The 26,579-nt window shown below is 43.5% G+C and overlaps 1 protein-coding gene, 1 long non-coding RNA gene and 1 other non-coding gene across 4 annotated transcripts in view; 1 reads left to right on the forward strand and 2 right to left on the reverse strand.

The window, feature by feature from the left end:
• Nucleotides 1-2,557: 2,557 nt before the first annotated feature.
• Nucleotides 2,558-26,579, reverse strand: part of LOC122669928 (beta-glucosidase 11-like) — a 61,294-nt gene continuing 37,272 nt past the window's right edge. The window contains exons 1-13 of one of the 2 annotated variants that reach the window (XM_043866845.1): nucleotides 7,156-7,358; nucleotides 6,566-6,629; nucleotides 5,816-5,871; nucleotides 5,633-5,708; nucleotides 5,443-5,514; nucleotides 5,250-5,337; nucleotides 4,634-4,889; nucleotides 4,362-4,477; nucleotides 4,073-4,293; nucleotides 3,949-3,977; nucleotides 3,764-3,851; nucleotides 2,863-2,965; nucleotides 2,558-2,767 (exon numbers count right to left, since the gene is read on the reverse strand). In XM_043866845.1, the coding sequence (XP_043722780.1) occupies nucleotides 2,566-2,767; nucleotides 2,863-2,965; nucleotides 3,764-3,851; nucleotides 3,949-3,977; nucleotides 4,073-4,293; nucleotides 4,362-4,477; nucleotides 4,634-4,889; nucleotides 5,250-5,337; nucleotides 5,443-5,514; nucleotides 5,633-5,708; nucleotides 5,816-5,871; nucleotides 6,566-6,629; nucleotides 7,156-7,326 (1,542 nt within the window). In that variant the 5' untranslated portion in view covers nucleotides 7,327-7,358 and the 3' untranslated portion in view covers nucleotides 2,558-2,565. Of the gene's footprint in view, nucleotides 2,768-2,862; nucleotides 2,966-3,763; nucleotides 3,852-3,948; nucleotides 3,978-4,072; nucleotides 4,294-4,361; nucleotides 4,478-4,633; nucleotides 4,890-5,249; nucleotides 5,338-5,442; nucleotides 5,515-5,632; nucleotides 5,709-5,815; nucleotides 5,872-6,565; nucleotides 6,630-7,155; nucleotides 7,359-26,579 lie in introns of those variants that run through there. The other variant, XM_043866847.1, reaches the window with a different exon arrangement.
• LOC122669933 overlaps nucleotides 12,444-26,579 on the forward strand; it is a 30,611-nt gene continuing 16,475 nt past the window's right edge. Inside the window, exons 1-2 of the long non-coding RNA XR_006334102.1 lie at nucleotides 12,444-12,454; nucleotides 24,098-24,106. This is a non-coding gene — a long non-coding RNA (uncharacterized LOC122669933). The remainder of the gene's footprint in view (nucleotides 12,455-24,097; nucleotides 24,107-26,579) is intronic.
• Nucleotides 22,214-22,320, reverse strand: LOC122670193. Its single transcript, XR_006334167.1, has one exon. It is a non-coding gene; the product is annotated as a small nucleolar RNA R71 (small nucleolar RNA).

The raw sequence follows: 26,579 nt of genomic DNA on the forward strand, positions 1-26,579 counted from the left end.
ACTCAAAGACTTCTTAATTATGTGGAGTTCAGATGGCAGGGAGTGGACCCCATTGGAGTAGTGGGTATGGTGGTCATTTTGCCCTTGCATGTTTGAGGCTACAGGTAGAGGATCCAAATTGACTGCATAATCCAGGCGATAAACCAAAATTATACCGGCCAATCATGGGCCGCCATGTGTCTCGGCCCAAGAGGGAAGACCATCCCAAACCCGGCCACCTAACGTCCCTCTTGATTGGCCCAGAAAGCAAAGAACCAACAAAGACGTCCAAGGTCCAAGACCAAGTACTACACGCAAGCTACTAACGTCACTGACAAGATATACATCACCTCCTCAGTTGAAGGTACCAGCTACTAGAGGTACAATTCCAGACGGACTCATGCACCAAGGACCTTATCCAATATACAAAGGCGCATGCATGTCTATCTACTGAGAACATCTTCCCAACTGGGACTTTACCTCCCATGGAGGAACAACCAACCAAGAGATGAATCCTACCAACTAGGAACGCCTATCTACTACGAGGACTATTCGTTACCAACTGGGACTCTCCACACCGCCTCACTCCACTATAAACTCCAAGGTACTCTACCCCATTAACCCATCTTGAATATCTCGAATATCTTGAATTCTAACTATTCATCTGTTGCTCAGAGAGATCTAACTTAGGCATCGGAGAGTCATAGACCGGAACCACACCGGTTCTCCCTTGTCACTAAGGTCCTTTTGCAGGTTGCGACACTCGAAGGGACCACCAGGCGATTTCTTGACGCAACACTAGGTTTAATTTGCTAATTAAACAATCTTGGAGGATAATAAATGAGCTCTGGCCCTACCTACGGATTCAGATTAATTAAAACAAGATACTTTAGAAACACCTCATTCCTTGTGACAAAAGGAAACATCCACAGCCGTTTGTATATGGAGAAGCCTTTTAAATGTTAAATTCAAATCAATGTTATGTGGGAAGGTGGGTGATGAGAAGAGTATCACTGTTTTGGACCCCATGGATTGCATCTTTAGAGGGATTCATGACAAAAAACACAAACTAGAGACCCAGGCATTGGCAAGGTAAATGAATTGAATAATGATAGCAGAACATGTAGCATTAACCTAATGAACATGGGGTTTAGGGTGTTAGAATTTTAATCCTATCGGACTAATATTAATAATCCTAAACCAGACTAATTAGAGTTTTGATCTAATAAAGGGGGTCATTGAGTTGTATTAGGAGTCTTATGTGGATTGGCTTTGGTGTGGGCTAAATAGATTCCTGCTGGAACTATGATGAGAGAGGCCCTCTTAGAATTACTATATAAAGAGAGCTAAGTCCCCTCTTCACCCATAACAACTAATTATTCTCAATCTCTGTTGAATAGTACACTCTGGAAAGAGAGAAAGATATTCAGTGTTCATCATCCCTATGCATACGGTATTCTCATCAAGCCAGTTATCTTTAAGAATAGAGGGGAAGCTCCTAGATCTTTGATCTTTATTTTCCGCTGCGATTATCATCACTATGAATTCAAAACAAGGTTAGTGATTCTATCTTTGATTCTCTATTATTTGATTGAGATGTATTCTTGAACACTCTATAGAGATCCTGGCTTTTATGGTTTTGTCCTTATTTGAATCAAACTATTTTAACATAGGGCACTCTGATTTAAGTATAAAAATTCCTTTAGAAAATGAACAGCCATTTCCAACTCATCAAAGAAAACTTGATATTCTGGAGCATATATGTTGGATGAAACAACTTGCAGGGAACTTAAGAGCATAGAGTGGGGTAAATAAATCACTAAAATTGTTATTAATGGTAGCTTTACAAGATTTAAACACCCAGAATCAAGACCTGGATCGATCTGGTCGGGTGAATCAATAAGAATCAACCCAAATATGCCCTAACCCTAGTTTTTGGAAGGGACCATCCGAGTTAGTTCAGCCAGAATCGGACCGATCCAATCCTGATTTTTTAAACCCTGTAGCTACAAGAGCTGGTCGGAGTGCAATTGTCAGTAATTATTCAAAAAATAATTGTGGCCATATATATGATTGTAATCAGGCACAAGGAGCAGCTGAAGCAGAAGCCCAAGCTTGGAATAAGCAAGATTCAAGAGACTGAAGCTTTGATAACCAAATAAAGTCTCAACAGAGCGTGGATTGTATCAAAACCCAGGAAGGAAGCAGTGAACAAGGACTTTTGAATCCAAGCAATCTGTTGAAAAATGCCAGTTTTTTCTATTATTAAGATTTCAGGGGATGTTAATATTGGTGCACATATTTTAGCTAGACATTGTTGTAATGATAATATTAGATGTAGGGTGGATACTTTTGAGTTGCTGCAACTACTCAATGTACTCAAGGACTATCAATAAATCAATCACCTTTCTCATAAAAAAATCTTGTAGTTACTAAATTGTTTGCAAAGAACATAAAAAGATTTCCAGGACATAGAGCATTCCAATGGATCTACAAAGGCAATCAATCTCACATCTTACAATGAAAACAAGACAATTAAATTCCTCAGCCTCAAGACACTAAGATAAGGGTAGAGTGCAGAGTGCTTTAATGATCCCATAGGTACTGGTTGATCCTTCTTCGCTTGAGAAAGCTGGAGTACCAGTGTGCAGAGAACCTAGCATATCTCTTCAAATCCTGGTTATCGAAGTCTACGTAATAGAGGCCAAAGGTAGATCTGAGACCATCAAATAATTCAAACAGATCCATGAAGGACCAAACGAAATAACCTCTGGCATTTGACCCATTTCTGTCATTTAACATAAAAAAATAACATTAACTGTAACTAGAAACAAAAACCCCTACTCTGAATATAATTTTACCTAAAAGAAAATTATACAATACCTCATGGCCTGGAGCAAACCTCCCATGAAAGCTTCCAAATATTCCACTCTTGATGTGTCATTCAAGGTAGCATCCAATGAAGCATTGTGGAATGTCATTTGGCCTGCAGACATATTATGATCATGTCACATCATGAAGGCATATCAACAATTCAACATACAGTGAAGTAGTTTCATTTTGTTTTTTTTTTTTTTTTTTTTTTGGGGTTTGGGGGGTGGGGGAGGAAGGAAGGGATGGGAAGGGAAGAAGAGAGGGTTAAACATGACTGTAAAAGAAATCAATGGATGATCTTATTTCCTCCCTACAGTACTCCCCCATCAACTGCTCTTTACATAGAGTTTACCACACCATGTGCAGGCACTTTGCAACCTTGTGGAAATAATTGACACTTTTTTAGGGTTTCCGGAGTTCTTTCAAGAAGGAAAAGTTTTTGAGGGGCCAGAAACACCCCCACAACTCACATAAACAAAATCCAAAGACCCCACTCCCTATCATAAGCTCCTATTGTTGGCCTAGAGAGATGTTTAGAGCATGCTTTAAGAACCCTAGGAGATGGACCAATATTATGCCCATGAAACCCATTATTGGTTTGCCTGGCCCTACAAGAGCCAACCTAGAGCAAAACAGACCAGTATATTCAGAACCTGACCACCCTTGGTGTATGGCACACTACATGCTGAACAAAATCCCCCAAAAGAACTGACTTACATGTGCACCCTTGGTGTATAATGGTTGTAATAAGAATCAAGTCTAAGTGATCTTTCAATCTTAATTCACAAGAAGAAAAATCAATAGTGAATTAAGGGGCAAACTATTGATATGAGTGAATAAACGACCGTACTCTTGCTACCTTGGTGGGAGAGTTTTTCTACCAATAAATCAAAAGTAGAGAAAGAGGTACCGTTTTCATAAATGAGGACAGGTGGGTTGCCATACACTTCCTTGAAATTCTCCAACACAGTTTGCAGACCGGCAGGATCAATAGGAAACTGAATCAGCAGATATTTAGCTTAGTTTAGTAAGGCATAGGCTCCATAAAATAAACTAAACCACTTAATACAACTCTTATTTGTTTCGTATTATTACCTCACCAACTGGTAATCGGCCCTGCTTAGCTGCACCAAATGAAAGCCTCAAGTAAGTTCCATAGCTTCAATTAATGTGAACGAGTAATTCAAATGTGACCAAGGGATTAATTAAATCAACATACATAACATCTGTGCACCCATGTCTCCCAAGTAATCTCTTTGATTCATGTTGAGACTGCTGGGATCATCCTTGATGTACATTGTTCTATAATGGTTCAGTCCAAAGAAGTCACATGAGCCTTTCACTAGTTTCGATTGGAGTGGGGTGAAAGAAGGGAGCCTTGAGCCAACATTCTTTTTCATAGATTCAGGATAGTCACCAAACACTAAAGGGTTCAGGAACCTGCAATTAGACAAGTCTTAGAAAATAATGTGATAGTTAATATCATTCTTTCGGAATTAGAGACTTACCAACCATGAAAGAAGTCATGGACCCTTTCAGCTGCTTTCTCATCCTCAGTCGAATTTGTTGAAGGAACCAACCCATAGGTTAAGATATCAAGACCTATAAGTCCATGTTGCTTCGGCTGCATCACCCATCCATGTTAATTTAATTCCTTTACATGCAGATTCAATAAGGTTATATCTACATGACTATTACCTTCCCCTCCAAACAAATCATTGTATAAACATTACTGACCAAGGCAACTGTTGAAACCACATTAAAGATGCTAAGTTGGTACCTGGTACTTCTCCTTGTACAACCTTGCGGCTGATGCATGAGCCAGCAAGATATTGTGTGTGGCAATGTAAGGCTCGGTTGTCGAGTTGCCTCCTGTGCAATTGGTACCAAACAGGGAAGAACAACGGCCTGGTGGAAATATACCTCTGTCATACCCTCCCATGACAAACACATTTGCCTCATTCATAGTAGTCCAATGTGAAACTCTATCACCAAATTCTCTGAAGCACATATCTGCAAATGTTGTGAAATCTTTCCTACATCCACAAATACATTTATATTATTATCACCATTATAATATGAAACAAATCAGTGTTACAAAGTGCGCAACCACTCAGCTTTGCTAGGTAATGCGTTCCATAGTGGTCACTGTTATATAGGATATCTTAGGGTCACATCAATGAGTGACCTACATGGCTAGTTAAAGTGTATTTGATGCACTCATATCAGCAGCAATTTAAGTAATTTTGACACATTGTACTGAAATTATCTCCTTTAACTGTGAAAACGGTGTCCAATATGTGCAAATTATGCACTCATCAACATAATACCTAATTCTTAGGTGTCAAGAATATGTACGATATAAATTGGAGAAGTGTCAGTGAGTTAGAGATTACACAATCTTTCGGCTAAGCCATCCTCCATACTCATCTTCAAGTGCCTGTGGGATATCATAGTGGAACAGTGTAACATGTGGTTGGATTCCTATTGCATCAAGAACATATAAGAAACATAAGCAATTTTGCGGGTAGACAGGGTCAAACATGAGCATAATATCTAGTATTTCCTCTTCTAAACACATTTTCTTACCATGGCTAAGCAGTTCATTGATGAGACTGCTATAGTAGTGTACTCCCTTTGGATTAACAGGTCCTCTTCCATCTGACAAGTTGGCAAGACGAAAAAAAAAAAAAAAAATCACAAAAGTAAACTTGAAAAATTAATCTCATTTTTCAATTATAACACTGGGATAATGTGCTGTTTGTTTAGAGCATCATACTTGGTATAACCCTAGACCATGAGATGGAGAATCGATAGGCTTCTAAGCCAGTATCGACCATGAGTTGGACATCTTCCTGGGAAACACGAAGAACAAGAGAACCTTGAATATACAATCCAGCAAAACCTGTGTCTATTAAGTATGAAAGAATAAATTATGCAGGACTAAGAAGCTGAATTACACCTTGTATTTGTGATACATGTCACAGGCAATGTCCCCATTTTTGTCACCAAATCTTCCTGAAATTATTGACCCAACAGAAATCATTAGCTAGGTTCTCAGAGGAAGTTACTAAACAAAAGATGTGAAAAACTTATGAACCACCAATGGTACCATACCACCAAAAGTTGTACAACTTTCAAGAGTGAATGTCAAATATGGAAAGGGCAATGTACAGCTAATACACCTAATGCAGTTGTGGCTGTACATTCAATTAAACAAATCTTAAGCTGGTTGTACCTTAGCCTTTTCTGTTTCGTGGCATGATACCCCAACCAAGGTTCAAAATTTTGGATTTCGAAGGTATCTTGACCTCTGCTGAAACAGAAATATTTTGGTAAATTCCAATAAAACTTTGGAAATTTCAGCCTGTAAATTGGTAGTCATTTCATAATATTTTGCTAAAATTTTGATCCATGAATCCAACACTATTTTTACTGTGTTTGTGTAGTAACATACCCAGCCTGAGGCTCACCATTGAATGGCTAAATTTGTATGGTCCTATTAGCCTAACCATGTCACAGGAAATCTTTTTTTTTTTTTTTAAATTAATAGGAACATATGCCATTATGTTGAAGGAAATGCTGAATTAGTTTAATAAACAACTAATGCAACTCTTTGAATTTTAATTATCAGGAAAAAAACTTGTTTATCATTCTGATCATTCTGAATTTCCAATTAAATGCCGGGTAATTAAGGAAAGGGAAAACTTACCAGAGTGAGCAAAGGTATCCCAGATGCTAGGAGTCCTTCCATCCTCGAATGCTGCTCCTTCAACCTTCAAGATATCATGATGTATTAAAGTCAATCCTTTCACTAATCTCTTCAAATATTCCCTTCTTCCATTTTAGACACATTAGGAAAAAAGAGTTTCACAGGATTTGCAATCCCCCCCCCCCTCTTGTTTTAATAGTGAAGCTGGATCACACTTTCATGAACCTCAAGAGGTTTCACCCTTTTCATGTACATGTCCCCAACTCCACTTTGATGCCCATGAAATTAACCCTTTGCCCTCATATACTTCAGACCCTTTAAAACTTTTGAAAATATATCAATTTTTATCATGTAACCTCTGAACCCATTTCATCAAGTTATCATTCGGGTTCATTAGATGGGTAATCTTGGTTTTCTGATTTCTCCTTATTAGTGTTTGTATTTTTTGTTTGGTAAAACTTCTTTCACTTGGGTAATAGATGAAAAGGAAAATCATGTCAGAGGGGAGAAGGAAAAAAAAAAGGAGGACATTTTCATAGCTATGAACCAGACAAACATGTTAAAGAAAGTTTTTGGAGTTGTTACTGTACCTGATAAGCAGAAGATCCGGCGCCGAAAACAAAGCGAGGTGGTGGTGGGAAGTCGTCTCTGCTAAAATCGGCGGTGGCAGTTTGGACCAACTCCGGTGAAACCCTTATTAAGGATACAACATGTAACACGACTACCAAAACACAATAACCATGACACCCCAATCTCCTCATTTCTCTGCTTCGCAAACATAAAACCTATCTCTCTCTCTTTCTCTCTCTCCCTCCCTCGCAGAGCACGCTAGACTCTGAGTGAATTCATTTTTATAATTAAACTCTTGGATTTGATTTGAAAGGGACCATCTATTCGTCTCTTACTACTCTCGTGCTTCTCGTGGTTTCATTTGCATTGTTTCGTTGTTGATTGTTGGTTGTTGAAAGGTGTGGTAGAACTTGCAGTTTTCACTCTTCTGACTTCCGAGTGAGAGAGAGAGAGCATTCAGAAAACGCTGGATGAATTTTTTAATTTTCAGAGAACTCTACTTTTTCTATTTTAGTATTCGTGCTTCAGACGATGTTCACATGGGAAGAATACTCTTTATCTTTTGAACCCACAAACTGGCAGGGGGACTGGTTTTGTAACACGTGCCTATATATTAATATAATGGTAAATTACACGTTACCTCTTGGTTTTCAAACGAAAATCAAATCACCCCCTTTTTAGATCCCTAATGAGAGAAATTAATCTCTACCATTAGTGTTATGCAATTAAGTGATGATGTCAACTAGTTAAATAAATTAAAATCCCTAAATTACCCTTGACATCCAAATATAGATTTTGAAGGATAATTTTATAAACTTAATTCTAATGTTTTAGTACAAGGGTATAATAGTCTTTTCACATCAATCACTAACAACAAATTAACACCATTACTAAAGAGGAGCACGGATGAGTATTTTCAAAAACCATGGGGTGATGTGTAATTTACCCTTTATATAAACATGGTAAAGAGTTATGGGAGAGATGGGATATCTCAACAAAGAGAGGGCAGAGGAGACAAATTGTCTATTCGGAATATTTATATAAGGGTAAATTATAGATCACTGCCTGGTTTTAGAAAAAAACTCAAATTATCCCCTGGTTTAGACCCTAAAATGCCAAATTAATCCCTGACGTTAGTTTTATACTGTTAAGTGATGATGTCACCCAATTAAATAAATTTAAATCCTAAACTACCCTGACTAGTGTAGAGTTACTTTTTTAACCTTGAATCTAAAAACCCCTAAATTAAATTATATGAGGTTTTATTTTAAAAAAATTATTAAAACAAGGAATTGGAGAGGGAATAGTCCCTCTCCTATCCCTCTCCTTCTTCCCCAAATTTCTAAACCGAGAAGAGACTTAGGGCTGCTAAAATGATGCAAAAAGAGGTTAGGGATCTACAGAGGTATGCGAATTTGGTTTCGCGGCTGGTTAATTGGAAATGGGTTGTGGAGGATTTCGCTGTTATCTCTGAGTCCAGGGAGGTTGTTGGAGATAGGTAGGGCTGTAAACAGATCGGATTCGACTCAGATAGTGCTATATCCGTATCCGCATCCGATTAGCTATCGGACGGATTCAGATAGTGCTAAACGGAAATGGACACGGATACAGATCGGATATTTTATCTGTTTACATGTAAATATAGCTTTTCAGATAGCTATAGCCTATCCGTATCCGCATCCGTTTAGCTTTCGGACGGATTCGGATAGTGCTAAATGGATACGGACACGGATACGGAAACGAATTTTGACTATTCATTTACACCCCTAGAGATAGGCAGACAATCACCTGAAGACTCATGAAAACTAAGAACAGATGCCCCAAACAATGAAATTACCTGCGACCCATCAACCAGTTCCAGCTGAAAAATTGATTTCGGCAGCTACCTAGAGGAGATTGTTGCCCCAGCCGCCCAAAAAAGGAAAAAGTCATAATCAATCGAAGCACAGTAGTAAAGAACGAGGTCCTTGCAGGAACAGTGAAACAAGGATGAGAAATAAGAACGGTTTAATCAGTAATTGGAATAAGGAAGGATTGAAGAGAAGAACGAAAATAAAGGAGGAGATGAGGAGATATAAAAGAAACAGCAGACTCAAATTGCATGGAAGAAACAGGAATCTTTAATTTAAAAAAAAAAAATTTAGCGAAATGTTCAGCTTCTCTCTATCAATAGAGACGTGAAGTTGGGAATCACCGATTCGTCGTCTATCTAGAGATGGTTATTAGAAATCAGATTGTCACTTCCTCTCTCAAGAACTCTTATTCAATTTCAAGTTTTCTCTTAAACGTGTTGGTGAAAAAACTCCCAAACACTCACACGTGGGACTCCGCACGAGGTGCGAATAGCGCGGGTGTGCTAGGACCTTTGCACAGGTCCAAACGAGGCCGAAAACAGCCCAATCTGACTCCTTACCAGGCTAGCAGGTTTCCCTTCTGCCTGAGTAGCTCTAAGGTCTTTTGGGTTAAGCCAACCACACTTAGGCACTAAATAGCACGGCCTTATAAACGAAATGAACAATTACACTACAAATAAGAATATCAAGACTGAAACAGAAATCACATTAGCCAATCATACCACATACAAGCATAGGCCTTGCATGCGCCTCCTTGCAGCCTTCAGCATGCGGCTGTACATTCCCTCAATCTTAAATGCTAACAAAGAAATAAAAGACAAGTACAGAAGTAAAATGAGAAATGCAGGTCTGGTTATCGAGTGTGTGTCCCGTCCCACTACCAGCTCCATCGTCCTCATCCCTCACGAACTCAGACCTGCGTCTGGAGATCTCTACTCCCCTGACACGTGGGGCCTGTAACTGCCAGAGCGCAGTTACGCTGCTGAGCTTTCCCTGGTCAGTGACGATAGCCTGGTTCTGGTTCACGCCTGGCCCATCCTTATTGGAACCAGGTGGTTGGGCCGCAAACAATGCCCCTCACAACCCTTCTGGGCGATGCCACTTGGCCTAAGCTCAGGGAGGGTTGTGGCATAAACGGCAGCCTAACTAAACTATCCCGCCGCACGAAGACCCCTGCGTCGCTCCATCTCCTCGGGCCATTAGGGTTTTCAAAATTCAAACCCTGGCGCCATAATGATGGCACAAATTCCAGCCCCTATTAACTCCTCGCTGCTTCTCGAGAGCTCAACAAACTCTCTAACCCCTTCTTCCTTCATCCACCGCCTTCGACATCTCAGTCTCCCTGCTGTCTTAGTCTCCATCCTCCCTGCTTTCCCAGCATGATGGCCAAGAAGAAAACTCCAGCGTCGGTGGACAAAACAGAAGAACTCCTTGCGTAAAAAGGGTCACTCTTACCGCCCTCCATCGTGACCAATGTTTAAATCCCCTATTCTGAGTCTGCCGTCTTTAGGTTAGGTCCAGCTTTAGCTTTCCACCCCCATGGTATCCTAGGTTTTCCAAAAAATGACCGGGAGCAGCTACTTGCTCAAACCCCTGACCCCTGCGCCTCAAGGACAAGGCCTTTTCGTGCCTATGGCCCCATCATCTCCCAGACTGGAAGACTTGGGTGGATAGGGTTGCCTGTGACAAATCTGACTTACTGATTAAGCTTGGAGTTCTCCACGCCGTCCAGCTCTCTACCAACCCAGTTCCACCTAACCAACCTCTACTTTAGGCCACGCTCCAATTTTGGTCACGGTCCACCAACACTTTCCACTTCTGCTTTGGGATGATGGCCCCCACACTCCTAGACATTGGAGCACTTACTGGCCTGAAGGCCGTCGGTGAGGAGTTCAATGGCTCCTCTTCCTGCCTGCTCGATGCCACCAAGTGCGAGGTCCATCATTGTCTTGAATTCTCCAAGTCTGCCAGTTATTCCTTCTACCTTCGAACTTATAGGTAGACCCGCGGCCCTATCACTTCCAGGGAACTCGTAGCCTTCTTTTTAGTCTGGATCTATCGCTACGTTGCTTACGTTCAGTCCAACAAGATTACGAAGACCTACCTTTGCTTGGCCAATGCCTTAGGGCAAGGTCGTGTGGTTGACCTGGCCTCCATAACCCTGGCCATCCTATTTCGGGCCTGCAATGATGTGTCTGAATCTGATTTCGACTACAGCAGTGGCCCGTTCTGGCTCCTCCAGATGTGGCTTCGCGCTCATTTCATCGAGTTGTACACCATCCCCTTCACCGCTCCCAGTATGTCCTGTGGCCGATTACTTATTCGCTGCATACCCTCATCATGACCTGAAGTCTTTGCATGAGTATTACGATTTCTTTTATTCTTTTGAGCTCGATTCTAGCGGTGACTTCTTCCTCCCCTATCATACAGGGGAGGGCATCCCAGAATGGCTCTTGTGGCCATCGACTGCCCTTCCTTGGAACCAAACCTGTGGAGCAAATTCCTCGTCTGCCAGGACCTCCACGTTGGGGTGACCTTAGAACCTTTGGGCAACAACGCATGTGGCTTCGAAATGTATAATCCTCACTTCTATGCGCACCAGTTCGGTCATCTCCAGGGCATCCCCTACCTGAATTACTACTCGATCACCAACTGCGAGCTAGACCGATTGGTTTACTCCTCTGTGACTGAACTTCTTCAAGCATCAGCCATGAATGCCCTTGTCCTACCCCAGTTCCAATTGCAGTCCTTCGTCAAGGTACCATCGGCGACTGAGGACTTCACTGCCTGGTGGTACGCGTACTTCACCTCTTTGGCGCCTCTTCGGTCCTGCCCTAACAGCAGCAAGCATCCCCCCTCGGCCTCAGGCGTAGGTCACCAGTCCGCTGCTCCTAAGTGAAAGAAAGCCATGGCTTCTAAACATGCTGCTGGTAAGCACACGCCCTACCCTGTTTCTATTTTACAGTCTAAGCGGCTTCCAAACTAACCCTTCTTTTGCCACAGCAAGATCTGCAGCTCGCTCATCTTCTTCAGCCCAGTCCAACCGGAGCGACGAGGGTTGCTCCCCGGAGACTGAGGAAGGTTCTGAAGCCATGGAAGAAGAGGATGAGGAGGACGAAGAAGAAGAACCTCCTTCGTCGAGCAAGAAACCAAAAATGGCCAGTCCATCACAGGTTGCCCCACGTCGGGTCTCCCTTCCAAGCATGTTTAAGACTGGTGAGACCGCGGGCGCTTTGCCCCAATCTTCAACAGCCTCTCCTTCAGGCATCCCCCTTTCTGTCAAGGATCGTACCCGATCAAGCATTCATCCCAAGCCAGTCACTCAAAGCCAGGCTGCCCAGGTTGTTGTTTCTAGTTCCTCCACATCCGGATCCTCCTTTTCCAGGACAAGTCCAAGGGCCGTCCTGAGGGAAATAATGAAACAGAAGAAATGGGAGTCGACGAAGAAGAAGAGGAAGGCGACAATGTTGTCAAGCATGATGAGGCCGAACCAAGTGGGTCCAAAACTCCCCCGCATGATCCAATGCCCTCTTCCCCTCAGGGCCCAATCCTTCCGGAAATAACCCCAACGGTATGTGTCTCTGCCACTATGGTTACCCCCTTTGTGCTTTATTGGCGCTGACTCATCTCTCACCTTAGGTCCCCGGCATAGAGGCCTTCCTGGCTGACCTGAGTTCCTCCGAAGAAGATCAGGACACCGATGGTGCCTCAGTCTCCGAGGTCAATACTGCTCAGGTGACCGAAGCGAAAGCACTTCTTAGATCATTCTTTGAGTCCACTTTCCGTGAGGCCATGAAAAGTACCAGTCTTACACCGATTGCATCAGCTCTTCGAACACTGTCATCTCTCCCAGATCTTCAAGCCTCTGTCCGTGAATGGTTAGACGAGGTTGTGGCCTTCATGTTCAATGTGACCACCTCAGCCCCTCTCATCCTTCAAAATGTCCAGGATTTTGATGACCTTCTCAAGGAGACCGACGCTGCGAACACGCGCTATCAAAAATTGAAGAACGACCTGAAGGCCTTGGTTGGTGAGGTCAAGGAAGGACAAGGATGGCTTGCTCAGTTGGACGAGAACATTTAAGATCTGGAAACCCAGCTTGAAACCCTTCGGGCAGAGAAGATTGCATTGGGTGAGACCATCAGGCAGAAGCTTGATCTGAAACCCTGTCCGTCGTAACCTCAACAGCCAAGGCCCAGGCAAAGGAACAGAAGGCGCTGAGGCTGAGTCACAAAACTAACCTTGCCATTGCCAACGAGGGCTTGAATGTGATGGAACAAAAGTGGCATGAACTCCAAGGCAACTCTCCTCATGATTTCTAGAACTAGGCTTGCGTGCCTTCCCCCCCCCCCTTTCTTTTGGTTAGAAACAATGATACTTCTGCTGTTTTCTTGTTTTGGTGGAGGTAGCCTGCTTAGGCCATTCGCCCTTCGAACTTTGCTAGTAAAGCCTGTTTTCTTTCGTCCATGACTCTGTTTGGGAGAAACTTGCCCTTCTCAGGTTTCACCCTAAGTACCACATCGTGGGATGGTATGCTTTTAAGAATTTTCCGTTGATAGGTTTGACATGGATGCTCCCTTCCATATCTTGCAATCTGTATGCCCCGCCTTTGAGCACTTGACAAATTATAAATAGTCCTTCCCACGTCGGGGACCATTTTCCCAACCTGGGATCCTTCGCCCCAATGGGGAGCACTGTCTGTAGGATACTATCTCCTTCTTGGAAGTGCTTCAGGTTGACCATTCTATTATATATGGCTATGATCTTCTTCTTCTGGACCTGCATCCTATCCAGAGCAGCCAAACGCTCTTCCTCTAGGTCATCAAGCTCGATCATCATGGCGTCGTGGTAGGTTGTTGGCGACAGTCCCTGTTGGAACGCCACCCATGCTGACCTTATGCTTACCTCGACTGGCAGTACTGCGTCATGACCATAGGTTAGGGCGAAAGGTGTGGTGGCAGTGCTAGTCCACTGGGACATCCTGAACACCCACAAGACTTTCGAGAGCATGTCTGCCCATCGTCTTGGGTTGTTGTCGACTACCTTTGATAGGTACCCCTTAAGGATCTTGTTGCTTACTTCGGCCTACCCATTGCCTTGTGCATAGTATGGGGTAGAGTGAGTAAACATTATCCCTAGCTCAGCCGTAAATGCGACCACTTCATCCCCTACAAACACGCTCCCATTATCATAGGTGACAGTCTCTGGGAGGCCAAATCTGTGGATGATATGGCACTTTAGGAATTGGATCAGTTCGGTCTGACTGACTCCCTTCATTGGCACGGCCTCTACCCACTTGGTGAAGTAATTCGTTGCCACAATGATGTAGCAATGCCCCCGTGTTGCTGGCGGTGAGATTTTCCCGATCAGATCCATAGCCCATCCTCGAAATGGCCATGGTTTTACTACAAGGTTGAATTCTGTCGCTGGCAGGCATTGCACTGGTCCATGGGTCTGACATGCCCAACAACCTTTAGCATATTTGACACAATCTGACATTATTGTTGGCCAATGGTAGCCATGGTGCCTGATCAACCACCTCATCTTGGGACCCGCTTGGTGGGCCCCACAGATGCCCTCGTGCACTTCGGCCATGACCAACGTGGCCTCATTTAGGCAGACGCATTTCAGTAACAAACTGTCCTTCCCTTTTTTATATAAGTCCTCACCGATCATTACATAACCTGCTGCCCTATCATGAATCCGCCTGTCGAAGCTTGGCCCTGGGTTGCTCAAATATTGGATAATGGGTGTGTGCCAGTCAGGCTGGGTGTCCTGGATGTAGCAAACTTCGGCCAAGCCCGCCGCCTTGATCGATGACCGAACCTGTCTCTTAATAACGAAGGTGCTCTCCATACCGTTCTCAAGCAGGTCGATTACCGATGCGGCCTAGGCCAGTCCATTTGCAGCCTGGTTTCTTGATCGTGGCACGTGATGGACCACCACATCCTGAAAGTCGTTCGTTAGTCTTTTGGCCATCGCCAAATAGTCCAACAGGTGTTTGCTCTCACACTTGTACTTCCCAGCCAGCTGTGAATCCCTGACAATCTCAATGGTGCTGGTCCCGAGGCCATAGAGTAGCTCTAGCCCTAAGATAAGGTCCTCATACTTGGCCTGGTTGTTTGAGCAAGGAAAGTCCAAGCGAAATGCCATCTGTGTTTCCTCCCCACTTGGTGATCTCATGACCACTCCTGCCCCAGCAACTTGTTCAGTCTTGGATCCATCAAAGTAAAGTGTCCATGGTGCCAAATCGACGATGGGCACCTCTGTCAACGCCCTGTTAACTTCAATAGGTGGGTGGTCTGCGAGGAAATCTGCCAGTGCCTACCCCTTGACAACCTTCTGGGGTACGTACTGCAGGGCAAATTCTGTCAGGGCGAGTGTCCACTTCCCCACTCTCCCCCTTGAGATCGGGCGCTTGAGCATGTACTTGATGATATCAGTTTGGCAAACTACGTCCACCATGGCTGGTAAGAGATAATACCTAAGCTTGCTGTACAAAAAGAATAGCACCAAGCAGAGCTTCTTTATGGTGGGGTATTTTTGCTCAACCCCTGTGAGGACCCGACTAAGGTAGAACACGGCCCGTTCCTTCCCAGCTTCGTTGTCCGATGCCAGCAAACTTCCAATCGATCCCTCTGCTGCAGAAACATACAACTTCAGAGGCACTCCCTGCCTGGGCGGCATCAGGACCGGGGGTTGTATCAAGTATGCCTTGATCTGGTCGAAGGCCTCCTGGTGAGCCTTCCCCCATCTGAGATTTTCCCGAGCTTTTAGCGTTAGTAGTGGAGAAAAGATCTTTGTTCGTCCTATAGAATTTGCGATGAAGCGTTGTAGGAAAATAACCTGCCCCAAGAATTTTTGCAACTCCTTCTTGTTCGAAGGCGGCATGGCCTCCTAAATGGCCCTGGCCTTGTTCTTGTCAACCTCGATTCCCTTCTGATGAACCAAGAATCCGAGGAAGTTTCCAGCCGCCACCCCGAGAGCACACTTTAACAGGTTCATCTTCAGCCCGTGGATCCTCATCCTTGAGAATACCCTCCTCAGGTGCTCAAGGTGCTCACTCTCAAGCTTCGATTTGACCACCACATCATCGATGTAGACTTCCATGAAGGTACCAATCATGTCATGGAAGATTGTGTTCATGCCTCTCTGGTAGGTAGCGCCGGCATTCTTGAGACCAAATGGCATAACCAACCATTCATACGTCCCAAGTGCCCCTGGGCAACGAAAGGCTATTTTCAGGACATCCCCTTCCGTAATGAAGATCTAATTATACCCGGCATGACCATCTATGAAGGACATGATCCGATTCTTTGTGGCCGCATCCACCAGCATATCGACAACAGGCATTGGGTATTCGTCCTTAGGCGTAGCCTTGTTTAGATCCCTGAAATCCATGCACACCCTTAATTTCCCGTTCTTCATGACGGGGATGATGTTGGACACCCACTCCACGTACCTGGCGGTTTGGATGAATCCTGCTTTTAATAACCATTCAATCTCGTCCTTTACTTTTAGGACGACATCCGAAGACATTCGCCTAGGCAGCTATTTCACCGGCCTATAGTTCTCTTTGATGGGTAATTGGTGCTCCACCAAGGCTCGATCCAGACCAGGCATCTCAGAATAGTCCCAAGCAAAATAATCTTTAAATTCCTTAAGTAAGGTTACAATTTCATCCCGAAATTCTGGTGAGAGTAGGCCACTAATATAGATAGGCCGGTGGTCTTCGGCCTCTCCTAACTCTACTTCTATTAAGGGATCTTGGACTTCGGCCAATGTCTCTTCCATCTTTGGGTGCTCAGGAGGTAAATCCTGCAGCCTTACCTCTGGCATGCCTAGTGCGTACTCTTTGGCTGACACTTCCCCGACCAAGTTCGCCTCCTGGGACCCCCTCTGCTCCAGGCTTGCAATTGCCAATCGGCGCATTATGTCTGTTACAACTATGCGGCCTGACATCAGAAACAATCTTTGTCAGTCTTCCTCCACCGCTCCCCCAGGTTTGGCAGGGCTAGTGCCAAGGGCTCTTTTAGTCAGAACACCTCCTCCAGAACGGTGGATGAAGTGACCAATGAGGTCGACCTTCCATGCTATCATTCCCCATGAACCGGATTAAGCCGATGCACCCATCATACAGGACGGCCTCTGCATGGCTGGCGTCGACCATGAATGGCCTGTTGTCAGCCATTACCAACTCAATCTTCCCCCCTTCTCGCCACAAAACAAGAATCTAATGCAGTGATGAGGGAATACAAGAGTTGGTGTGTATCCAGTCCCATCCCAGTAGGGTGTTGTAATTGGCTACTGCATCCATGATGAAGAACGCCGTTAGTGACGCATGATTTCCAACCTTTAGGTCGATCGGGAGAACCCCCTTTGGCTTGGTCGAGCCTCCCAGGAAATTGGTGACTGAGAGGTCGACGGGCAAGAGATCTGTCTCATCGTTGCCAAGGCACCTCATCATTCTGGAAGGGAGGATATTCACCACCGCTCCATTATCCACCAGTACCCTGGTCATAGGTTTGCCATCCATATGGGATTGGATGTACAGTGGCTTCAGGTGCAGCGTCATTTCTCGAGTTGGCTCTCCAAAGATGTTGGCCATCTTCCCTCGCAGCACTGGAGTGTCAAACGTATATTCGGTCTATCTTGTGATGACAATTTTAATACTGTCCCCTACATCCTGTCGGTCTATCTGTCCGCCAGCCATTTCCTTGTCCCCTGGCACCAACTCTATGCCCAATACCCCAAGGGGTAATTCCCCTTCAGCCACATCGCCTTTATGCTTAGTTGACTGCCCTGGCTGATACTAAAACGTCCTGGGCAAGATATAAACCATTGATATCTATACCTGAGTAGGGACTGTTCCAAACATCATTTTGACCAGTTCGCTGAAACCCACATCTGGGGAGTGTATGGGATTATCCAGGCCTCCGCTGCTATCTCCTGGGCTGGCTCCAGTGATGACATCTCCCAATACGTCTGGGTTACTTTCCTCGGTCTTGTAGTCTGAGACTTCTGGCTCCAAGGGCTGACGATCTACCGGACCTGCCTCTGGTTCCTTCATCTTTGTCGGTTCGCGCGTTGTTTGGCCTTGCCTGTGGGGATCCATGCCTATCCCGTCCTGCCCCTGGCAGACCGAACTCTGATGGCTTCTGCTTGCTTGCCCCTGTTGGTGGCGTCTTTGGGCTGCCCTTTTCCTCTGCCATCTCCTTTTCTGAGCTCGAGTCATATGACTTGTGCCCGCATCAACTGGAAACTTTGGATGTCTGGCAACCCTCCATTCCTCGCCCTCAACCTTGGGCAAGACCATCCTGGGCCTGCGTTCCTCTGGGCCAAGTAAGCTGCTTCTAGCAGGGTGGGTCTTTACGTAGGCTGTATCATATCGTTCATACGTCAGGCATCTTCGTACAGACACTCTCTCGAGTCGATCCTTAGCTGATGGCCTGGAATGATTGTCCTGTTGCTGGGATGTCTGGACTTTTCACTGCTCTGGAGGTAGTCCATCTCGAACCTTCACCTCCAGGGTAGGCTGCCCATTTTGCCCATGCCCAGCCTCCTCCATTGGTGGCCTTGGCATCTCTCGTAGTTCCCTGACTGGTTGGCTGCACCTGGGGCACACATCATGGTGATGCCTCGGTGCTTCATTTAACTTGGGTGTAACTCCCCCTCGTTCCCACCAGCCTCTCAATCCCCCGTGTGGGTCGAACTCGTAGCAGGGCTTAGTGTAGCGGCGTTTACTCCTCCTGTATCGCTTCTAGGGTTCTTTCGGTCTCTCAGGCCGTATCGGGACATTACTAGACCGCCCTATCACTGGTGCCTTGGGCCGCTCTGGTGGTGCCCATGGCAATACTCCCACTCCTTCCGATGCACCGTGCCTATTCTCATTGTCATGACTAACCTGCTCGCGGTAGGGAGGAGCCAGCGGGTTCAGGCGTGACTCTGATGGCCACGTTGACTAGCTCGGCCTAACTAGACTGGCCTCCGGTCCGATGCTCAGGGTTGGTATTGCACCTCTTCTCGGTCCGGCCATCCTGAAAAAATTGGCACTGATCATGTTGATTGGAAATGGGTCTTCGTCCACCACCATGACCCCCTTTTCCTTTGCAGGAAACTGCAGGCGCCCAGCCGTGATAGCTTTCTGCAAGGCATTGCTCAAAACTACACAATTAGTGGTTGTATGGGTACGGGTGTTATGCCACTTACAGTACTTCTAGTCCTTCAGTTCATGGTTGAGAAGTATCTGGTGCCCTGGAGGTAACTTGATCTGCTTATCCTTAAGCAACTGGTCAAAGATTACCTCGGCCTTGGAAATATTAGAGTAATTTACTTTTGAGTCGTAGATCCTTTGAGGTGCGGCCTTGGATTCGGCCTATTTAGCTTGTTCGCTAGGTCTGGCCAAGGCCTTGCACACATATGGCTTCCCCTCCGAGATCTCTGCTGCGTCGATCTCAAATTCCATATAGTCCACTTATTTTTGGTCACCAGTACCCAGTAACGGGAATGCCCGACCAACGGAATCTTTATAATACGTTCCGATGGCCGCTTGACGCTGGCCCTCCTCTTTCAACAACTGTTAGTAAGGCGCGGCTTGAAGTACTAACTGCCCTAAGTTAGGGAAGTACTGGCCAGCAAACCATTTTTGGAGCTCAAAGCTGAGCCCTCCTAAGGCCATCTTTGCGTATTCGGCCTCAGGCAGAGGAGTAGGTGATGAACACATTTATGTGTGAAATTATCCCATTTAATTCTGCATTTATCTGCTTAGAATGGAGCTACCTTGGGTATTTTTTGTCTTTTTCAGGGTACAGGGGTATTTTTGGCATATGGGAATAATTGGAGAAAAAATGCATTTTCAAAGACTAAATTGAGAAAACCAGGTTGGAGGAGTTCAGTGCTACATAGGCACTAGGCTACCCATGGATCGACTCATAGGTTATCAAGGGCGAGATGGGAAGACGTTTCACTGAAGACCCAGGGGCATAACTGTAATTTCAAAAAATTAGGGCATCTTCAGAAGATATCCAACCTTGGGTTCATATCGTCTAAAAAATTAATTGGAGCAACTTTAATTTTCGGACTGGATCCACCCGGGGCCAGGAAAGAGAGATATTCTCAAAAAGAGAATTTTAATCAAATTCATAATCTACATTAACCTCTCTCCCTCCTCTCTAATATATCTCTCTCATTTAGTACGGTTTAATCTATCTCTACAACTTCAATTTTCTCTCCTTCTCCATCTCAATTCCTTAATGGATCCTACCATTCCTAATTATATTTCACTTCTCTCTCCCTCCTCTTATATCTATTCTATCCAAATCCCTCACAGATTCGGGGTATCCATCATTCTTTCTATCTCTCGTGCTATCCTTTTTTTTTTTATATTAAATCTTTTATAGATATATAAACCCATGGACAGATTGCCATTCAAGGTGATCCCATGCAATTCCTATAGCCATTAGCCGTGCCCTCTTCTCTTCTTCTTCTTATTTCAACTTTCTTCTTTTGTTTCTTTGTTATTTGTTTTATTTTTCGGATCTTGGGTTTGGCAAGAAGGAGAGGAGGAGGATAATCGTTCCAGCTTCGTCTTCATGGATCGTTGTCGCCATTGCTCTCTTTTGTCGCCTTCCACCATGATTGGCTAAGTTCTTTCTATCTTGAAGGTAGATGAACTAATGGTGTTTGTTATTTAAAATTCTGGTTTGTATGCTTGATTGCTTGATGTTGAGACCCCATCCCTATTTGGATGATTTTAATTGAAATATTTAATAAAAAAATTTTGTTTCTGTGATTCATTATTTTTTATTCAAGCAATGGTATTTTGTTCTTATGTGGTTGTACCGATGATGGATTATAGCTGAACGAACTAAGCATGTCAAGCCCTATAAGCGAAGGACGATAGTACTCGTCAAGATAGTCCATACCTAGGAGGAACCCTACACTCTGTGGTATTATTAGGCATGTGGTTGTAATAAACCGAAGCATGCAACTGAATTGAATAGCAACCCATTGGGGATTCGAACCCTAAAGATAGTCTTCTCCCATATTTGCACTGCGTTGTTAGTTTAGAGTTGTTTCTTTTGTTTTTAGTTTAAAATCAAATTTATTGTCATCTTAGTAATTTAGCCTTCCAGTTCCTCGTAGATCGACCCCTTACTTGCTACATGCTAGATTAGTTTAGGGTTTTATTTTTGACCGATTAACGACACGATCAAATTTTGGCACCGTTGCCGGGGAACCGAAGCACGGTTGCTAGGATTGATTGAGTTGTTTTGTGTCACTTTGATTTAGTCTTAATTTCATAATTCCAGAATTTTTATTTTTATTTTTAATCTCTTTATTAGGATAATTTTAGTATATCTAACGTTCTCTTTGTTTGTGCAGGAAGCCAAGTAGATCGAGTAGGACAAGCTGTCCGTTTGGTTTACTTCTAATTCCTAGACTTTATGTAATAGGGTTATTTTATGTAATTTTTTTTATTTTGTTCCAGCATTAGATTGGGTGTTTAGGTTTAATTTTAATTCCCCCAACCCCTTAAGATCATATGTGTAACCGTTCATCAGGGGCAACACGTGGAATTGTGCAACCGCCAACACTAGGTAAGTATTTTCGTTAGTTTTAAATTAGTACATTTTTTTTACTTTTTAATTCTGATTTTTATTTTTATTGACTTTTTTTTATTTAGTTATTACGTTTTAATTTTTGTTTAATTAGCACGTTCTACCTGTGTTTGTGTTTTATGCTTGGTCGGCGTTCTTTGCACCCCAACCTGACTTCCCTTGACCTAGAAATAGAGCGATTTGTACCTACGGATAAGGATAAGGATAAGGATAATAGTAATAAAATGGGTGATGAAAACCAGCCAGGAAGACCGCTGAGTGAACATTTCACTCCAACTGCCTATACACCTGCATCTTGCATTCAGCTGCCGACCATTCAGGCTGCTCAATATGAGATTAAGTTCAGCATTATACAAATGTTACCATCCTATTATGGACTTGCTAATGAGGAGTCTTACAAGCATCTTGATGAGTTCTTAGAGGTGTGCTCTACAGTTAAAATCCAAAACCTCTCTGAAGATGCCCTAAAGTTACTCCTATTCCCATTCTCCTTAAAGGACAAAGCCAAATACTGGCTTCATTCCCTAGATTCGGTTAGGATTTCTACATGAGCGGGGATGCAGCAGGAATTTCTAAAGAAATTCTTCCTCATTGGCCAGACTAATAGCCTTAGAAGAACCATCACTAGTTTCTCCCAATTAGAGGGCGAACAATTTCATGAAGCGTGGGAGAGACTCAAGGAATTACTTAGGAAGTGCCCCCACCACGCTGTCCCGAAATGGCAGTTAGCCCAGTGCTTTTATGATGGCCTCCATGACTGATATAGGCAAATGGTAGACTCCTCTTGTGGTGGAACATTTATGCACAAGAATGAGACAGAAGCATGGGATCTTTTTGAAACCCTAAGTGAGAATTCCCAACATCATGCTTCAGCCTCTCGGACTGAGATTCCACACATTGGGCAACCAAAGAAGGGTGGTCCCTATGAGATCAATCCAACTGTAGAGATGACTGCTAAGGTTGATATGTTATCCAAGAAATTAGACTATTTGATGTCTATAGGGCAACATCCTATGTCCCCTTTCCCAATGAGTTTCTCTCCACCCAATCAGACTGAAGCCTGTGCCTTATGTACTAGCCCTAGTCATTATGTGACAGACTGTCCTTCGGTTGCACAATACCCTGAATTTGTTTAGGAACAGGTACAAGTGGCTCAAGGTTTCCCTAAATTGGGTAATGATCCTTTTTCCAATACCTATAACCCGGGATGGCGAAACCACCCTAACTTTTCATGGAGAAACTTAGTACCTAATAACCCTCCAAACCCACCATATAGGCCACCATTTAATGTTCAATCTAATGCCTATAGGGGTGGACAACCACTATATCCTCAACCCCAACAGAATCAATCCTTCGAGGAAAAGGTGCTAAAAGCATTAAGTGGACTCGAGCAGAACACACAGCTGCTACACTCACATACTCAGTCCATTAATAAGCTAGAGAACCAACTGGGTCAACTAGCTAATGCTATAAGCAGGAGGGAGGCTGGCCAATTGCCAAGTCAGCCAATAGGTAACCCAATCAATCAAACGGGTCCAGGGAAAGAGCAAGTCCAGTCGGTCATAGTCCTAAGGAGCGGCAAAAGGGTGGAAAAACCTGATGCGCCCTTAGCCACTAATGAGACGTTGCCTACTAAGTCTCAAAGCCAGGGAGAGCCTGAGTCAACCCTAGAGAATACTGGTGGTGGAGAAACCCATGAGTCCATTACTGAAACACCACCTATAGAAAGCACTCATCAGTTCCCAAGGAAGGGGCTGCACATCCCCATTGTGGAGGGACCATCACCTGATTCTTACAATCCAAAGGTCCCTTTTCCCCAAGCCCTTCAGACACCATCTTCTCCCCTTAAGGGTAAACAAGGTGAAAAGATGCAAGAGATGATCAACTTGTTCCAACAAGTTTGCATCAATCTCCCCCTCTTGGATGCCATCAAGCAAGTTCCTGCTTACGCTAAGTTTTTGAGAGACCTCTACACCCAAAAGCGTAAGTTGAGAACTCAAATTCCTAAGACTGTCCATTTGACTGAACAGGTTAGCTCTGTAATTTTCAGTCACCTACCCCTAAGCTTAAGGATCCAGGTGCGCCTCTTATTTCCTGCATCATTGGAGATCTCTCCATAAGTAGGGCACTACTTGATTTAGGGGCTAGTGTGAATATTTTGCCTAGTTCAGTCTATGACAGATTTGGTTTAGGAGATTTGAAACCCACTGAGGTCATCTTTCAGTTGGCTAACCGTTCAATCAAAATACCTCGTGGGTTGTTAGAAGATGTTTTAGTGAAGGTGAAAGAATTATACTTTCTTGTGGACTTCCTTGTCCTGGATATAGATACATCAACCACAGCCAAGCTTCCCCCTATCATTTTAGGGCGCCCGTTCTTAGCTACTGCAAATGCTTACATAAATTATAGATCGGATGCCATGGACATCTCTTTTGGGAATAAGAAGCTTAGGCTCAACATCTTCAATGCATCCTTAGGTTCCATTTGAGAGGAAGAGTGTTTTGCATTTGATTTATTAGATGAAGTTGTGGCTTATCACACTTCACACATGCTTATTGATGACCCTTTGCAGCACTATGGAGATGAGTCTAAGGCATACACTAAAGAGGTGCATACTTTGCTAGACTCCTCATCCTCTTTAGAACAGCCACCCTGGACAGTTAAGTTTGAGCCACTTCCTCCTTTGGTTACATCTCCCCAACCTTCTTCGAAACCAACTCCTTGGTATGATTTGATCATTGACCCTCCGTGAGTCACTCCGTCATCTGGCTGAAGACATTAAACTTAGCGCTCTTGGGAGGCAACCCACTATTTTTTTTTTCTTTCTTTAGTACTTTTGTTTTTGTGTTTGTTTGTTTTTGTTTTTTTTTAGGTAGCTACTACTGCTAGCTGGATGCACTATTCTATCGTATATTGCTAATTTCTGGTACACTCCTTCACTTAACCTATTTTTATTCTTCTACATGCATTGAGGACACTGCATACTTTAAGTGTGGGGAGGTGTGGACTGATTGGCAGATTTTTATTTTTTGGCTTTTGGTAAGTTTTACATGTCTCTCTGTTACTTTGATGTGAAATACGGGAGAAAGAGACTTAGGAACCCTAATCTGAAGTAATGAAAACCCTGTTGAGAGGACAGTAGCTAGTATGTATCCTAAGGTGGGTTTTGACTTAGACAATAAGAGCCCCATCTTGTCGAAGGGACAGACCACTTGGTTGATTTGTGTTTCTTTGAGCTTTTGGTTAGGAGCTGAGACCAAGTTTAGTTTTGGCGTGACATATTAAAAATAATAATAATAATAATAAATAAATAAAAATCTTGAAAGTTTAGTTTTGTTGCTTCAACTTAGTAACCGGGGCATCTAGACCACAAGCCCAGAGTCTCGCGTAAAACGGTTGGAGTGACTAGTTAGATTATTATTACTTGTATTCTTGAATCCAGTTCGGGCTTGTAGCCTTTTTTGTTCGAGTGAGTAAGCCCGAGGAGTGTTTCACACTCAATCCCCTAAAGCCATCTGGCTTGGGAGTGGTTGGCTTAAAGCTCGTTACTTGAGCCTTCTAGAAAGCTTAACAAGCCAGAACATTGCACGGATCTGAGAATCACGTAATTAAAAAATTAAAAAAAAAAAAAAAAAGAGGAATAAATAAAAGTAAGAGTTGAATTCCTTGGAGCTAGACAGGGTACTCCGCCTCAGGAAGCGAGGTGACTTGATCGACACTCCTTGGGGTGAAACCTCTGAAAAGGAACTCTAGCATCACTATCCTTGTGGATATATGTAAGAAACAAAGCTACCAAGTAGCTCGGGTGTCTTGTGTAGTGATCCTGCATGGCATTTGAGGAACAGTAGTGGAGTAACAAATGGAGTTCATTGTTTTAAAAAAAAAAAAAAAAAATGTCATTGCCTTGGTACAATTGTATGGTCAAAAATGCTCTGAAGCCTAAAGTCCTTGGTGCCCTTGACGTCATGAGTGGTCTTACCTTAAGTAAGGTGGTGTTTGGCAGATATGGAGAGACTCCCTAATTAGGATGTGTACCTGTTGCTAGAATCAATATTGGGTAATAAGAGCTCAAGTGTGAGGGTACCTTTGTCTTCTTAATCTTAAGTAGAGCATCTTAGTTTCGGGTTCAGTGTGTGCTTCTTACCCATTGTCAAAATTTAAATTTGCATTCATGAATTTTGTGTGTATATTCTTTGTAAACACTCAAGAGATAAAACTCGTCCACTAGGGGCAACATAGGGGTTCAAAGGTTTGTTGCACATGCTAAGTGTAACCGTGATTCCTACAGAAGTGAGTTAGGTTTTTTTTGTTTTTTTTTTTATTTTCTTTTTGTTCGAGGACTAGCACAATCTAAGTGTGGGGGTATTTGATGAACACATTTATGTGTGAAATTATCCCATTTAATTCTACATTTTATCTGCTTAGAATGGAGCTACCTTGGGTATTTTCTGTCTTTTTTAGGGTACAGGGGTATTTTTGGCATATAGGAATAATTAGAGAAAAAAATGCATTTTCAGAGACTAAATTGAGAAAACCAAGTTGGAGGAGTTCAGTGCTACATAGGCACCAAGCTACCCATGGATCAACTCATAGGTTATCAAGGGCGAGATGGGAAGACATTTCACTGAAGACCTAGGGGCATAACTGTAATTTTAGAAAATTAGGGCATCTTCAGAAGATATCCGACTTTGGATTCTTATCGTCCGAAAAATTAATTGGAGCAACTTTAATTCTCGGACTGGATCCACCCGGGGCCAGCAAAGAGAGATATTCTCAAAAGAGAATTTTAATCAAATTCATAATCTACAATAAACTCTCTTTCTCCTCTCTAATATATCTCTCTCATTTAGTACGGTTTAATCTATCTCTCCAACTTCAAATTTCTCTCCTTCTCCATCTCAAATCGTTAATGGGTCCTACCATTCCTAATTATATTTCACTTCTCTCTCCCTCCTCTTATATCTATTCTAT

This window comes from Telopea speciosissima, chromosome 7, assembly GCF_018873765.1.
Source record: "Telopea speciosissima isolate NSW1024214 ecotype Mountain lineage chromosome 7, Tspe_v1, whole genome shotgun sequence".
NCBI lineage: Eukaryota > Viridiplantae > Streptophyta > Magnoliopsida > Proteales > Proteaceae > Telopea > Telopea speciosissima.